This window comes from Notolabrus celidotus, chromosome 5 (genome assembly GCF_009762535.1).
Source record: "Notolabrus celidotus isolate fNotCel1 chromosome 5, fNotCel1.pri, whole genome shotgun sequence".
Lineage (NCBI taxonomy): Eukaryota > Metazoa > Chordata > Actinopteri > Labriformes > Labridae > Notolabrus > Notolabrus celidotus.
The window spans coordinates 29,731,336-29,745,599 of NC_048276.1; the positions used below are offsets into that span (position 1 = coordinate 29,731,336).

At 40.5% G+C, this 14,264-nt stretch overlaps 1 protein-coding gene across 1 annotated transcript; it reads left to right on the forward strand.

Moving 5' to 3' along the window:
- The first annotated feature begins 12,309 nt into the window (after positions 1-12,309).
- Positions 12,310-12,967, forward strand: LOC117812421 (histone H1-like). Its single transcript, XM_034683165.1, has one exon. The coding sequence runs from the start codon at positions 12,324-12,326 to the stop codon at positions 12,927-12,929; it is 606 nt and encodes a 201-aa protein (XP_034539056.1). The 5' UTR covers positions 12,310-12,323; the 3' UTR covers positions 12,930-12,967.
- Positions 12,968-14,264: the final 1,297 nt, after the last annotated feature.

Below are 14,264 nucleotides of genomic sequence, written 5' to 3' on the forward strand. Positions count from 1 at the left end.
CTCGTCAATGAGAAGTGAGCTCTGAATGCTCAGTCAGCAGTATTAGTAGCCTGTCTGCGGACGTTAAGGGAGCACAGAGCGCGCTGCTGGTTCTGAAGCCCCATCCCCCTTCTCCGACTGATTTTAAATTGTTTATGAGTTGTTATTTTGACTGATTTAACATGGGAAAATAATTTTTTGAATAGTTGATGGAGAGAGGAGACAAATATTTCGAGAAGGAACGGGAAAAATACAGAAAGGAAGAAAACAATCCTTAATCTCAGTAAAAGAGAAAAGCGCAGACGCCGCAAAAAGTGGAGGGAGACTTACCATAGAGTCAAAGAAAGGAAATAAACTCCAGAACAGGTCATCACCCATCCAGACAGCCCACAGCTATCACCTATGCAAGATAATGAACCACAGCCAAGCACTTCCAGGTCTAGATTTAATTTATGAAGAGAACAAGTCTCAAATGATATTTTTTAAGGAGGGCATATGTGTTTGTTTCAATATAATAACTGAGTGTTGTGTAATGGCTAAATATAAGTAGCTAATACATATATATAACATTAATGTATGAATTGAACCAAATGTTTAGTTGCAGAGAGCAACGTCCTAATTAAATGGTATATTACAAAAACTATTGCAATGTGTGACGTATTGTGCCTTTTTTTTATGCAAAAAAAATAAGGGCGGGAATGAAACCAAAGAAGGTTAAAGAACCTCAGAGAACAAAGTACAACACTGCAGGACATCCAGAAAAAAGAAGAGTGAAGAGTGAAAAACAAATCATTTAAGTTCAGATATCATCATATAAGTTTAATCATAAACGTTGGAATGGGGAGGTTAACTTCACCTACCAACGCAAGAGGAGCAGCAGGCTTAAGGATGGTTTGATAAGTAGAGTGAGAGCTTTCTACGTGAGACAAGTTGTGAGTCACATCACGACTGGGAAGAGGCAGACGCTCACTCAGAAGAAAAACAAAAAGCAAAAACATTTGGATAATTTGCACAGGGAATTTGTGGCTGAAGATGAAAGCACAATTTCTTAGTGGCTGTTCTGTCTGTTCCGACCCATTTTGGTTCTTCATCCAACCCTGAGCGATCGGAAACAGTATCCCATCTCATGCATGTGCATGAGATGGGATACTGTTTCACACAGGGTCAGGTGGGTTTGGATAACTTTTTCCCCTTAATATATAAAATCATCATTGAAGAACTGCATATTGACCTCTGGTTATCTTTGTCTAATATAACCTTTTATTTGATGATCTGAAACATTTAAGTGAGAAAAATGTGCAATAATATGAAAGATCAGGAAGGGGACAAATACTTTTTCACAGCACTGAATATTGTCGAAAGCTTGACTCAGTCTCTACTCTTTAGCCTTTGGCATATTTATTGAGGCCAGTACAGGAAGATTCATCGTTAACACCCTGGCATAAAACATGACCGCAGGTGCCGTGCCTACTCTGCTCTTCATGTACATGTAAGGACCAAGCGTGCCGGATACGGCCCTGGTGCTGAGGCTTTCAGCAGTGTGACTGCCCCCTGGTGGCTGGCTGCAGTATAGGTCAAAAAATCCATGGCAGTCAAACTTTAAAAAATAAATACACGTCGTACGAATGTTTCTCACATCCGTATGCTGTGGTTATATGTAGTTAGTATTTGACTGTTTTGGGTCCAAGGCATCTTCTTTCTGAAAAGTTTATTTTTCGTTAGTTATTAGAGTTTAAAAACGGGGTTTTACTTCCAGGTTTCCTTTGATTCACAGCCGCCGTAGAACGAAACTTCAAAGGGCACACAGCGTCTTGTGACGTTACGCTGTAGGGCGGAGCTTATTACAAAGGCTTCACAGGCTCTGGCTGCACAATGGCTTGAGAGGGATTTTTTGGCTTCAGAACTGTACAACGGGAAGAGGCGGAGCAACGCTGTCCATTTTTATTTACAGTCTATGGTAAGGACACGTACTGCACGCAGTAAACCTTTGACAGAACAGTATTTACAATGAGCAAGGGCGCTATCCAGTGGCAACATTTAACAGCGTCTTTACGTGAATGTTTGTTCAAAAAAAAAAAAAAACATTTCAAACCATTAAAAATATGAAAATGTGTTATATTGGAAAAGTATATATGTTGTTTGTAAATGTGTGTGTTATTGTTTGAGATAAAATCTATAAATAGTGGAAATACAAGTGAATTTGAAATAAAGAGTTACTACAAATGTGCACTATGTGAAGTTTTGTTAAAAAGTATTGTACAATGTTGAAACTTTGATTAATACATATATATTTTCTAATGTGTCAAACACCAGCCTAATTGAGTCTACAGGTTGATTATTGCATATTAGCACAAAAGCAGAAAAGTTGTATTTCATTAGTAGTATTGCTTTGACAGGGTTGTATTTGTATGTATCCGTGTGAACAGAACCTTGTATCACTTTGTAATAGTCTTATTGCTTGTTAAATTAAAGTACTTAATGATTAACTTCAAGTGAACACAGTGCTGAGTTTAACACATCCTTATGTATGTATATTTGTCAATGAGCCACCTAATTGACAAATTATGCTGTCCGACAGCACAAGGTAAGAACAAGAACTTGTTTATTGTCCACCAATGTACCTGAAAGTTTACAATTTATATATAAATGTTTAAATAAATACACGGAAGGTCGATCTATGTCTATGTCTATCATCCAAAATTGAAGTAAAACTTGAATGACAAAAAAGCCTAATATTGAATCACGTGAGCAGTAGGTGAAATCAAATAAAATTCACTTAAGTTTATATCCAGATATTTCTGCCAAAAATGCAGTCCAGCCTGAGTTAAGTGAAAATAAAAACGAGCAAATCATAGTAGCAAATGAATGGGGGAGACGGATTTTTTTGACCTATACTGCAGCCAGCCACCAGGGGGCAGTCACACTGCTGAAAAGCCTCACCACCAGGGCTGTATCCGGCAAGCTTGGTCCTTTACGTTATAGGTATTATTGATTACTTTTAATAGCAGATTTGCTGAGCTAATAATTTACCTGCTTTATCTCCAAACTCGTAGCTGTTGTGGTGGGCTTTCACAATCAAACATGTGGCTCTATCAGTAGAGAGGAGATCAAATTCTGTTTGCAACCTGAGTCTATCTTTACAGAGAGATGGAGAAGGAGAGAGAGTATTTATGATCTATGTCCGCAATTGAGCGGGATATGTCATTCAACTTAGAGGTTCTTGCTTTATTTACTCCTGAGGAGTAGCCAATTATTTGCCCGCAGAGGTAGACTTTAAGGGTTTCCCACAGGGTTGAATGACAGATTTCTGGGGACACATTAGTTCCAAAGAAAGAAGAAGTATTTCAGAGGAGATAAACTTAATGAACTGCTCATCTGCAAGAGGAAGGCGGTTGAGCCTCCAATTTCTGTTAGGCCGACGGATGTTAGGTAACTCTATATTAAAGAATTTTATACTGAGCTGTACAAATCTGAATGTGATTATGACAGCTCTGACTAGTGCTTCGCGATAATTCAATAATGATAATTATCGCAATATAAATATAAAACATTTTCGATAAAAAAATCAATATAAATAAACATGTAATTACACCCCCCGGCCACTTAAAATGGAGGGGGCACTAATGAGCCTTAAACGCTAGTTGCCAACCAACATTAGACAGAAGAAGGAGACAGCATTGAACAGCCAATCATGTCGTGGGGTGAGAGGGGTGCGGAGCGTAAAGACGTTCAGAGCTGAATGTAAACACAGCTGAGGCGAGGGACAGTGAGTGGTTAGTCTGACACTATGCTGACCCTGCTTTAACTATTAACGTAATACACTTCATTAAATTTACTTACAGGATGTGGGTAAAGGAAAAGCACAGAGACAACCTCTGCTGTTCATTTCAAACATGTTTAAAGGTCACATATTGTGCTCTTTTTCATCAAAATATATTGTTCTAAGAGCTCGCTAAAACATGTCTTTAAAGTTTATTGCTCAAAAAAACATTTTGAAATCAGATTTTGGGTATGCCTGTACACCCCTCTTTTTCAGCACTGCTCAGAACAGGCTGTTTTCTGTATGGTCTGATACAGGTCTGAAAAAGCCATTCTGCCCCTGTTTTAATTTCTCCTCCTTTCTGTAAATGTGTGCTGAAAAGAGCCATTTCAGTTATCTGTGTGTTTCTTACGTCATAATGCCATCCGGTCTGTAACGGAAGTCAGAGCTCGGAGCTTGTTCAGCCCATAGACTGTATAAAATATAACTCAACCCCTCCTCCATTTTCTTTACCTGCACACGTGTGCTAACAAGGAGCTTAGGAGGGAGACATGCTAGTTGTAGGCTGTCTTAATAAACACAAAGGTCGGTTTTACTCCCCACGTCTGCAGATTTGAAGATCTAGTGGATGGTTTTTATTTTTCATGGAAAAGTGCTAGCGCTAGTTAGCATAGCCACATAGCTATATGTTCGTCGCTGTTTACCAAGACACACGTCAACATACTGACAAATAAAACAACAAGAAACACAAAATCTGTGACCAATTGATCAGAAAGGTCCTGCTGCAGGCGCCTCTCCATCAGGATCGGATTCTGGATCAAATTCAGAAGGTTGAAGTAACGCGGGTCTGTGAACAACTGTGTATATTCAGCCAACATGTAAACATTAGATCAATGTACTGGAGAGCCGAGGGCACATCCACTTCCTGAGGTGGCGTGGTAAGAGATCTCATTCTCATTTAAAGGCACAGACACAGAAAACAGCCTGTTCTGAGCAGGGCTGAAAAAGAGGGGTTTACAGGCATGAGAAAATCTGATTTCAAAGTGTTTTTTTGAGCAATAAACCTTAAAGCCATGTTTGGGGACCTCTTAAACCAATATATTTTGATGAAAAAGAACATAATATGTCACCTTTAAAGGATGAGTATGAAAGTATGATACTAATATTGTTTGGAGTCTAATATAAATACATGTAAAAGAAAACATGTTTGAAAAATGTTCGCTAAGTAAAAAAGAGGAATAGTTTAGAGGTGTGCATGATTTTTTTATTTGTCTTTTATCTATAACCTTTATTTAACCAAGAAATGCTTGTTTAGATTAAAAATCTCTTTTCCCAGAGAGTGCTGGCCAAGATAGGCACCAGCACAGGTACAGATTTATAAATAGACAATATACAAATAGCAGACACATACAACAGCTAAACAACAAATACCTCCAGAAAAACAGCATGAGTTACATTTAAACAAAACATCTGCATACAGATGCATCAGCCTCCAATTAATTTAAGGACCGCTTAAAAGCGTTCAGAGTTATAAGACCACAAAGTTTCAGATCCTTCTGTAAGGCATTCCAGGAGGAGGGAGCAGCAAACCTGAAGGCCTTTTTTTCCAAGTTCAGTCCTGACCCACAGAACAGATAGCAATAAGAGATCCTGAGCTCTTTTGTGCAATGTAGGGGAGGAATTTCAAGTTTTTCTTAAGGTAAAATAACTTGACTAATTAGTTTTTATTTCCCTTTATAAGCTAGGATCATTTTTGTTTCTATTTTTTTTGACAAGTGATTGTAAGTATGTATACCAATAGGCTATGTTAAAATCCACAAACCACCAACATAGTAGTTTTCAAGCTTGCATTATTGACTGTGCAAACTAACTAGTATCAGGTAAAACAGAGATAGCTTCACAAAGAAAATAAAATTGTGCCCCCTTTAATGTTTTTTTTTTTTCATATGATACAAATGTTAAAGGAACCAAACCAAAAAGGATGGTGGACAAAGAATAATTGGCTTAACTTAAAAGCCTCCAACCTTTCCATTCACTATCAACAGCACTACATGCATACTCCTACAGCCAAAGGAAAAGTGTAAAAGAACATAATAGAGAGAAAATAAATGAATCATCATAAATAGATATAAAGTTATATCAAAATCCTGACATTGTATTTCCACAAAAAATATCCTCCTCTCATCGTCCTCTCCGCTGCTTCACACTGTTCAAACTACATTGTCAGGTGCACAGACTTCCTCTGCTAGTGAAAGTAGTCCTCTGTTGTTTATTATAAACTACCTCATTAAAGTTTGAAGGATAATACATGAAACATATTCTGTGTGTAACTGGTAGTTTTCAGCCATACTTAAACCTTGCAATGTATTAAAGAGGACAATTTTTAAAAGTTAAAATAATAGAAAACAGACCCTATTTCCACTTATTTTGTCCTTTTTTTTTAAACTTAGAACTTGAAAAAGCTAGTTCATTGAACATCCAAACAATTAATTACTGCAATTTTTACATTCAAAAACTCATATAGCCTAGTTCAAAGTCTGAAAATCGTTATCTTTGAGTTAAAGAAAAAAAGTTAATGGATATAACTAATTGGGGCTATAATGTTTTACAGTGTAAGAGGGAAGTAGACCTAAAATGCATTTAAATGCCCCTTGATAACTGGGCTGTCAATACAGTGACATCTAAGGAAACATGTATTTGCTTCTTCAAAAAATAACAATAAGTAAATAAATAAAAAAGACCAGTTAGATAAAGATTGGGGTAACAAGATTTTTATTTTTATTTTTCCAGCAAAAACAGTTGTCAGTACAAGAACAAAGCCAATCCAAATTTGAATAATAATAACAATAAAAATAATAATATATTAAAAAAAAAAAAAAAAAATGAATAATAATAATAATAATAATAATAATGGCCCACTAACCGTGGTGAAACCAGCCATCAACAGCTGGAGGACAAAGAGGATGTGAGGCAGAGGTCTGCCACTCTTGAACCTGGCAGAGTAAATGTGCCTCATGCCGCTCTCTAAAATAGGTGAGTGGCTTCTAATGGAGACTTTGATTTGCTTACTACCCATTATTTCACTCGACGGATTCAGTACCTCCTCCTGTGGCGCTTTTTCGGTGGTTCCTGTGGAGGATGGGCCAAGGAGCCGGCACCACGGAGATGTTTCTGGCCCCTTCAAGGCACCGGGTGCGCCGGCTGGTGACTCGGTGGAGGAGAAGCAGCTGCCGCGGAGCGTCTCTCCCTGTGTGCAGGGTCCAAGACAAGGTGAGAAGGTTGAGGGTGTCTCTGCGTCCTTTTCTTCTCTTCAGTTAACGCTCTCTGCTTCTGGTCCAACAGCGACAGGAGGTGCGGACCAAACAAGGCATCCGGGCTGATGGGACCCTCCAGGAGTTCCTTCCTCACAGACTCCGGGATGGAGGAGGACAGGTGCAGCCACATGTTCCGATGGATCAGATGTTGCCACGCTGCGACGCAGGTGGAGCAGACTGTGATGGCAGCACTCAGGTTCAGGATGGCAGCAGCAGCTGAACCGAGCTCATCTGCACGGTCTGGACGGAGAAGACCCGGTTCAGAGGCCAGCTCGGTGAGGGACTGAGCCAGAAGAGCGATGTTGTTGGCCGCCACTGAAGCCTGCATGGCGCACTTGTGAGACCTGTCAGCGTACCTGGTGGTCATCTGGTCCCTCACGGAGGGCGGGGTCGGGCGCCGGCCGGCGTACAAATTAGTCTTCACCCCGAACGTCGCTGCCAGGCCCGTGTCCAGAGCCGGGACAGGAGGAAAACCCGAGTCTGTCAAACCCTGAACCTTGGTGATGGGCACGAATGTCATCACGGGAGATTTCAGCTTCGCGGGCTCGGCTGCTGCACCGGATTGGTACCGGATGACAGGTGGGAAGCGAGGCCAGACCGGGTCCTGTCGGATCACTTGGGCCAAGCCAAAGATGCCGAACATGTCATCAGGTGGAGGTGGGGCCGGTACCGGAGGGATGGGGAGGTTTAGGTAGGCGGTTGCTCTTTCAATGATAGTGGGGAGTTTCTGAACCAGAGCTCCTATGGCAGGCAGAGAGGTTGTAGCCGAGACAGGTATCCGGTGAACACCTGGGTGAGCACCAGGCCGATCAACCCCAGGCTCAAGCCCCTCCAGATGAAGAGGGAGAGTGGGGGCCGACCTGCGGGGTAAGACGCGGAGGCGGGCGGAGACATTCGGCTCCTTCCCGCTGTCGGTAGAGGTGAGGAAACATCACGATCCCTTAACAATCAGCACTAGTCCAAAATTTGAACGGTGTTATTTATAGTCAGGATGAGAGCTGACTGGGCTCATCGCGCAGGTGGGCGTGCTCAACTTTTAGTTTTTTTAATTATTTTTGGCGCGAAAGCGGTAGACCCTTTGGAGACGGTCTCAGAGACCCGATGAGGACCTTTTAAGTTGCTTATTAAAAAGAGTGACATATTTAAGTGATGCTTTTCCATACCTACTCAAGATAAGAAAGATTTACCGATAATTCTGTGAAAAATAAAACTGAGAAGAAGAAGAAGAAGGGGGTGGGGCTTCAGGACCAGCAGTGTGTGCGCGTTTAGCTCTCCCTTAACGTCTGCAGACAGGCTCCTAATCCTGCTGACTGAGCTTTCAGAGCTACCTCCAGCCATGAAAGAAAAAACACTGCCACCTCCAAAACCATCCAAACACATCTCAACTGACAAACACACACCCACTGCTCATCATCCAGAACCATCCACCCCAGCTGAGCCCCTGGTCCCTCTGCGAATCCCCCCCACCACGGATAACATCGACAGCCTCATCATAAAGAAGATTTTTAACCAACTCATCAACCTGTTTTCCGAACTCAATAAATACACCGCTATACACCCCTCTCAACAATGCTTTCACACAGATGCAGACCACCCTCACCACCATGGAACAGATCCTCCTGAACGAACAAGACCCAAAGACCCCCCTTCCGCCGCTCCCCAACAGCTACTCGGACATAGTCAATACAAACCTGCACAAATACCCAACATTCAACTCCGGCAGCAGAAAAAGAGCAAGAAGGGAATCATCAGAAAACTACCACACCACACCTGTTGTCATACAGAACTTCCTAACCCCCATCAGCTCATTCTCCACCAATCAATCCATCATCCAAGAAATCCAGAAATTCAAACCCAAAGCCCAACTCCAGAAACTGATCCACACCCGAAATGGCAAAATACTCATCTTCCCAATTGACATCCCCTCACTAAACACTCTACACTAATACTCTCACCCTGGCCTGAAGAACCATTTAATGGAGCAAAATTCACCTGCAGACTAGCCAGCAAACCTGGATCCACAAGCCCACCTGACACCCTCACAAAACAACTGGTTATCAAAGGCATCCACACCGACATCACAGAAGACCAAATAAAACAGGAACTGGAAAAACAGGACATCAGCATCTCCAAAATCCACAGCATAACCAGCAGAGCCACCCAACAGCCAACCACCTTCATCAAAATCCTCCTAACAGACCCACACCAAGCTACCAGACTCCTGCATGAAGGATTTGTCATGGACCTATTTCAATACAGAGTAGAAAAAGCACACCCCCCACCCACCATCAAACAATGCTACAAATGCCAACAGTTCAACCACATATCCATCAACTGCAATAACCTGTTAACATGCCTCTGATGTGGAGGAAACCACCACCACAAAACCTGCACCAAAGAAAAAAGAGAAGCCACATGTGCCAACTGCTCAGGACCGCACTCTTCTGCATCCAAAACCTGCCCCGTCTACCTCTCACACATGACCCCCTCCACCAGAAAACCCCCACATCCCAGACTCCCAGGCAGAACACCCGCCCCCAACCTCTCCAGGCCACACCATACCAACGACAACAACAACGACACCCACCTCATCCACCTCCGTGACAACCTCAAGAAACTCTCCATGGACAACAATAAAATAGAAGTCATACTACAAAGCATCAGGAAACACACCAACCTCACCATATGAATCCCCCATCCACCATCATCCATCCAAGAAGACCACAGACCCGCGTCCCTCCCCCCTTCTCATCTCAAATGAAACCCTGTTATCCAACTCATCCCACATCCGCATCCCAAGTTACAACATCATCAGAAAAGAACGCCAAACAGGACACGGAGGAGGAGTCGCAATACGAATATGTAGCAATAAAAATCACAATCCACTCTCACCACCCAATCACAGCCACCAGCATCTACTGCCCCCCTGGTGTCAAACCCTCTGCCCCCCTGATCAAAGCCACCTCTGACCCGAGCCACTCCCTGATCATGGGAGACTTCAACTCAAAACACACAGATTTCCAAAGCAATAAAACCAACTCAAACGGAAAAATACTCAAAGGGATTTTACAGGACACAAACTTAACAATAATCAACACGAATGAACCCACCTACATATCCCCACAGACCGGCAACACAGACATCCTGGACCTCATCATATGCATCCCAGACCTGGCTACAAAACTCCACAGTTTTTCCACCACCGGCCATCTCTCCAGTGACCACCTCCCCGTTCTCACCACCTTCTCCTTCCATCTCCAGACAACAACAAAGACAACATACAACTACAGAGCAGCAAACTGGGACACCTACAGGTCACACATGGAAAATCAACTCAACCCGCCCCTCCACCCCCCATAACCTGGACCAACAAGCAACACTCCTCGGCCATCTACTCACCCAAACCAGAGAAGCAGCCACTACCTCTTTTTCGAGCCACCCACACAGACCTGAAGAGTTACCTCGTGCCAATCTAACATATGCACACTAGGAGGAGACGTAGCTAAACGGTACATTATGTCCCATCCGTGGTAGAGTCAGGACTGTACAGTAAATCTGCTGAGTAGGATTTTCCTTCCCTAGTCTCTGTAAGAGCATTATATTTATAGTCACAATGTGTTAACAAGCAAGATTACTTAGTTCCCAGAAACATTTTCTGTATCCCTCAGACTATATGATGCTTATTAGTACTGGACGACACCACACTTTTATGTATTCGATATGATACCAAGTACTTTTGTTTCAATTTATTCGATACCCCATACTGATGCCGATACTTTCACTGATTTAAAAAACAAATAATACAATGCAGAGCTTGAAAGACAACTCCCATGACAAATACTGTTAATTTAACAACTTTAATATGCAAATCCATCGGTGGCCTTTTTTTAAACAATGAAATAACTTTAGAAAAGCACATACATAATTAACATCCTTTACTTAGATTATCTGAGTAGAAAGCTTATAACAGCCTCTCCGGTACAAAACTTTGGAGTAAGTTACACTAAAAGAATCAGAAGTGCCACATGCACTTTTATTTCACATTTATTAATTAGTATCGATATTTTATTAGAGTAATCGATAGTCAAGAGAGTAGTGTGTGAGAATCGATATATCGATACCATAGAATTGATACGCCCACCACTAAAGCTTATCATTGAAGTATCAAAGTGTATGATAGTCTGTACTAGGAATACTCTCATATATATGAATGTGCATAAATGAATCTACAAGTCACACACATATATATATATATATATATATATATATATATATATATATAAATATATATATATATATATATATATATATATATATATATATATATATATATATATATATATATATATATATATAAACATATATATAAAATGTATTTTACTTTCACGTCTAATCCTGTAAACTGCTTTAGAAATTAGAAACTGCCAATAATCAAGCAGATATTTTGTTAACACCCTTTATTTTACAGTCAGCCAAGATTTTAAAGACACGTATTTGTGATTTGAGATGTTAATAAATGTAATGTAAGTGTAAATATTGAATCTGGTACACAGCTCTTCACCAAAACAATATATTTCCATACTCTTCATAGAGTACATTAAATATTATTTGAAAATTGGTTTAAATGTTCCACCGATAATCTATTCACTTTTAATTTATAACTTAACTCTTTCATTTTCAATCTTAATTTAATTTAATTCTGAATTTGGGATCTAATCCACAATACCATCTGTGACAGGAGTCCGTCTGATGGCTGAAGTCTCCCACAGCCTCCGTGTGTTTACAGCCACTGAGAAACTCTCATATTTAAAAGAAACAGGATATTTGTCCCCGTTAAATTTATTACATTTCTGTCGACAGATGCCTCTGCTTGCTGTAAAACCTATTTTCGGTTAGATACAAGACCGTTTTGAGTGTTTTATGTGATGAAATGTGAAGACAAATCGTAAGGAATAGTGCTGATAGACAGTGTTGTTGAGAGGTTCAAAGCTTCCTGAAATCAAATAAAAAGGTTCCAGTCTTTAAGAATTAGCCAAATATGAAGGGAGTGTTTTTTTCTAGCTGCTATTCTAACAATTCGTTGGTTTAAATGTTTCTTTGGATAAGGTTTATATCAGAGATGTTGAAGAGAAAACACAAAGTGCCGCCACATTTCAGGCGGGATTCAGAGCGAGCGTGTGGGTTGAGTCTCCACGGTTCTCACTCACTCTATAAAGTCCGCTCTCAGCCAGACTGTAAACACACTCAGTGAATCACTCCACGAGAATAACATGGGAGAAGAAGCCCCAGCAGCACAGGCTAAAGCCGCATCAAAGGTTTCCAAGAAGAAAGTCGCACCACGACCCAAGAGTGATGGACCCACCCTCCCTAAGCTCATCGTCAGCGCCCTGGCTGACTCCAAGGACCGCAAAGGGATTTCCGTGTCCGCCATCAAGAAGGTCCTGGCCAGTCAAGGGGTCGATATAGTTAGCGCAAACAAGCGTGTTAACAACGCTCTTATGAAATTGCTGGCCAATGGCACCCTGATCCAGACCAAAGGCATGGGGGCCTCTGGATCCTTCAAACTCGCAAAGAGGGAGCCTAAAGCCCCCAAGCCTAAGAAGGTGGTGAAGAAATCTCCTGCCAAGGCCAAGAAGCCAGCTGCAAAGAAAGCAACACCCAAGAAGAAGGCAACCGTCAAGAAGGTGGCCGCTAAGAAGGCGACACCCAAGAAGGCAGCAGCCAAGAAGGCACCGGTCAAGAAAGCAGCAGCTAAGAAACCTGCAGCCAAGAAGAGTCCAGCAAAGAAGGCAGCACCCAAGAAAGTAACAGCCAAGAAGCCCGCAGCTAAGAAAGCTCCAGCAAAGAAGGTTGCAGCCAAGAAGACCAAGAAGTAAATCACTTCTACTCCTGTCTGCCTGGCATTCAGTGCACCAAAGGCTCTTTTAAGAGCCACCACCTTCAAACCAGAGAGCCTGTCCTACATGCTGCATTCACACTGTTAAATCACTTTACATTCACATGCATCTTTTGCAGGTGTCTGGGTATATCATTACTTAAATTCAGCCATGGATGAGTGTGTACACATCACCACTCAGTATTCAATTATGAACAGATTGAAGTTACATCTATTAAGAACAAGAAGTCCAGTATCATTTGTATATTTTATACAATTTAAGTATTCAGGATTAGTATGCCTTTGTGTGTCATGCTGCCTAAATAATACTTCAATGAACAACTCAAAATATACAAACAACATACAAAGAAAGTTGAATCTGCTAAATGTAACCCAAGTACAATATTGTATGTTATGTAGTTGGAGCCCCTTCATACTCAACTTAACTGAACTACATTGATTGCACTTTTCATACATATTAACATGCAGCCCAAAGTGCTTCACAAAATAACTCAGAGAAAAAAACAGCAATGATACAATTTTAAAAGGAATGATTACAAATAAAATACTTAAAAATTAAATCAATACAGTAAAAATAATGAAATAAGTAAGAGTAGAAAGAAGTTAAAATAATGTAGAGTAAAAAAAAATAGATGAATACAATACATAAATAGATATATAAATAAAAAAATAAGACAAATAAAGGAATGATTATAATAATAATGCAGTACAGGGATAAAAATACATTACTCCATATTGAAAGCTAGATTAAAAAGGTAAGTCTTAATGCTGCCCAGTAGTTATATGTTCTTGAATCTAATCAATACAATACTTTGAATGTATTCTTATCAGCTAACGTAACTTAAGTGTGTCTATCTGATGTTATCATATTCGGAGGCCCCAATACATCCTAAATTGTAAGATTTTGAATTTATATTCAAGATTTAGGTGCAGAGACTTTGAACACATCGTTTTTTACGATGAAGAAAACAATGAAATGCATTAAAGTAAAAAGTGCTATCCTTTATAGTACCCCATAATTTTGTATGTTCTTATACTATATACACAGAATCTTAATACCAACAAGTGCAGAATCATGAAATCTGAATATGCTTCTCAATAAACATGATTTACCAAAAGGATTTGATATCATACTAATATAAATAACCTCAATGCAGGTAGAAGGACAATCTACATCACAGAGGTAATAAATCAGTGAATGTTAAGAAGCAGAGTGTGTTTACAACCTGTGGACTACATTAAAACAATGAAGCAACTGCTGTATGGATGCTACTATAACGCCATCTTTTTATCAAAGACTGGATAAATAATGGAC

Coding starts and splice junctions, on each gene's coding strand:
- LOC117812421 (XM_034683165.1), top strand. CDS start 12,324: ATGGGAGAAGAAGCCCCAGCAGCACAGGCTAAAGCCGCATCAAAGGTT.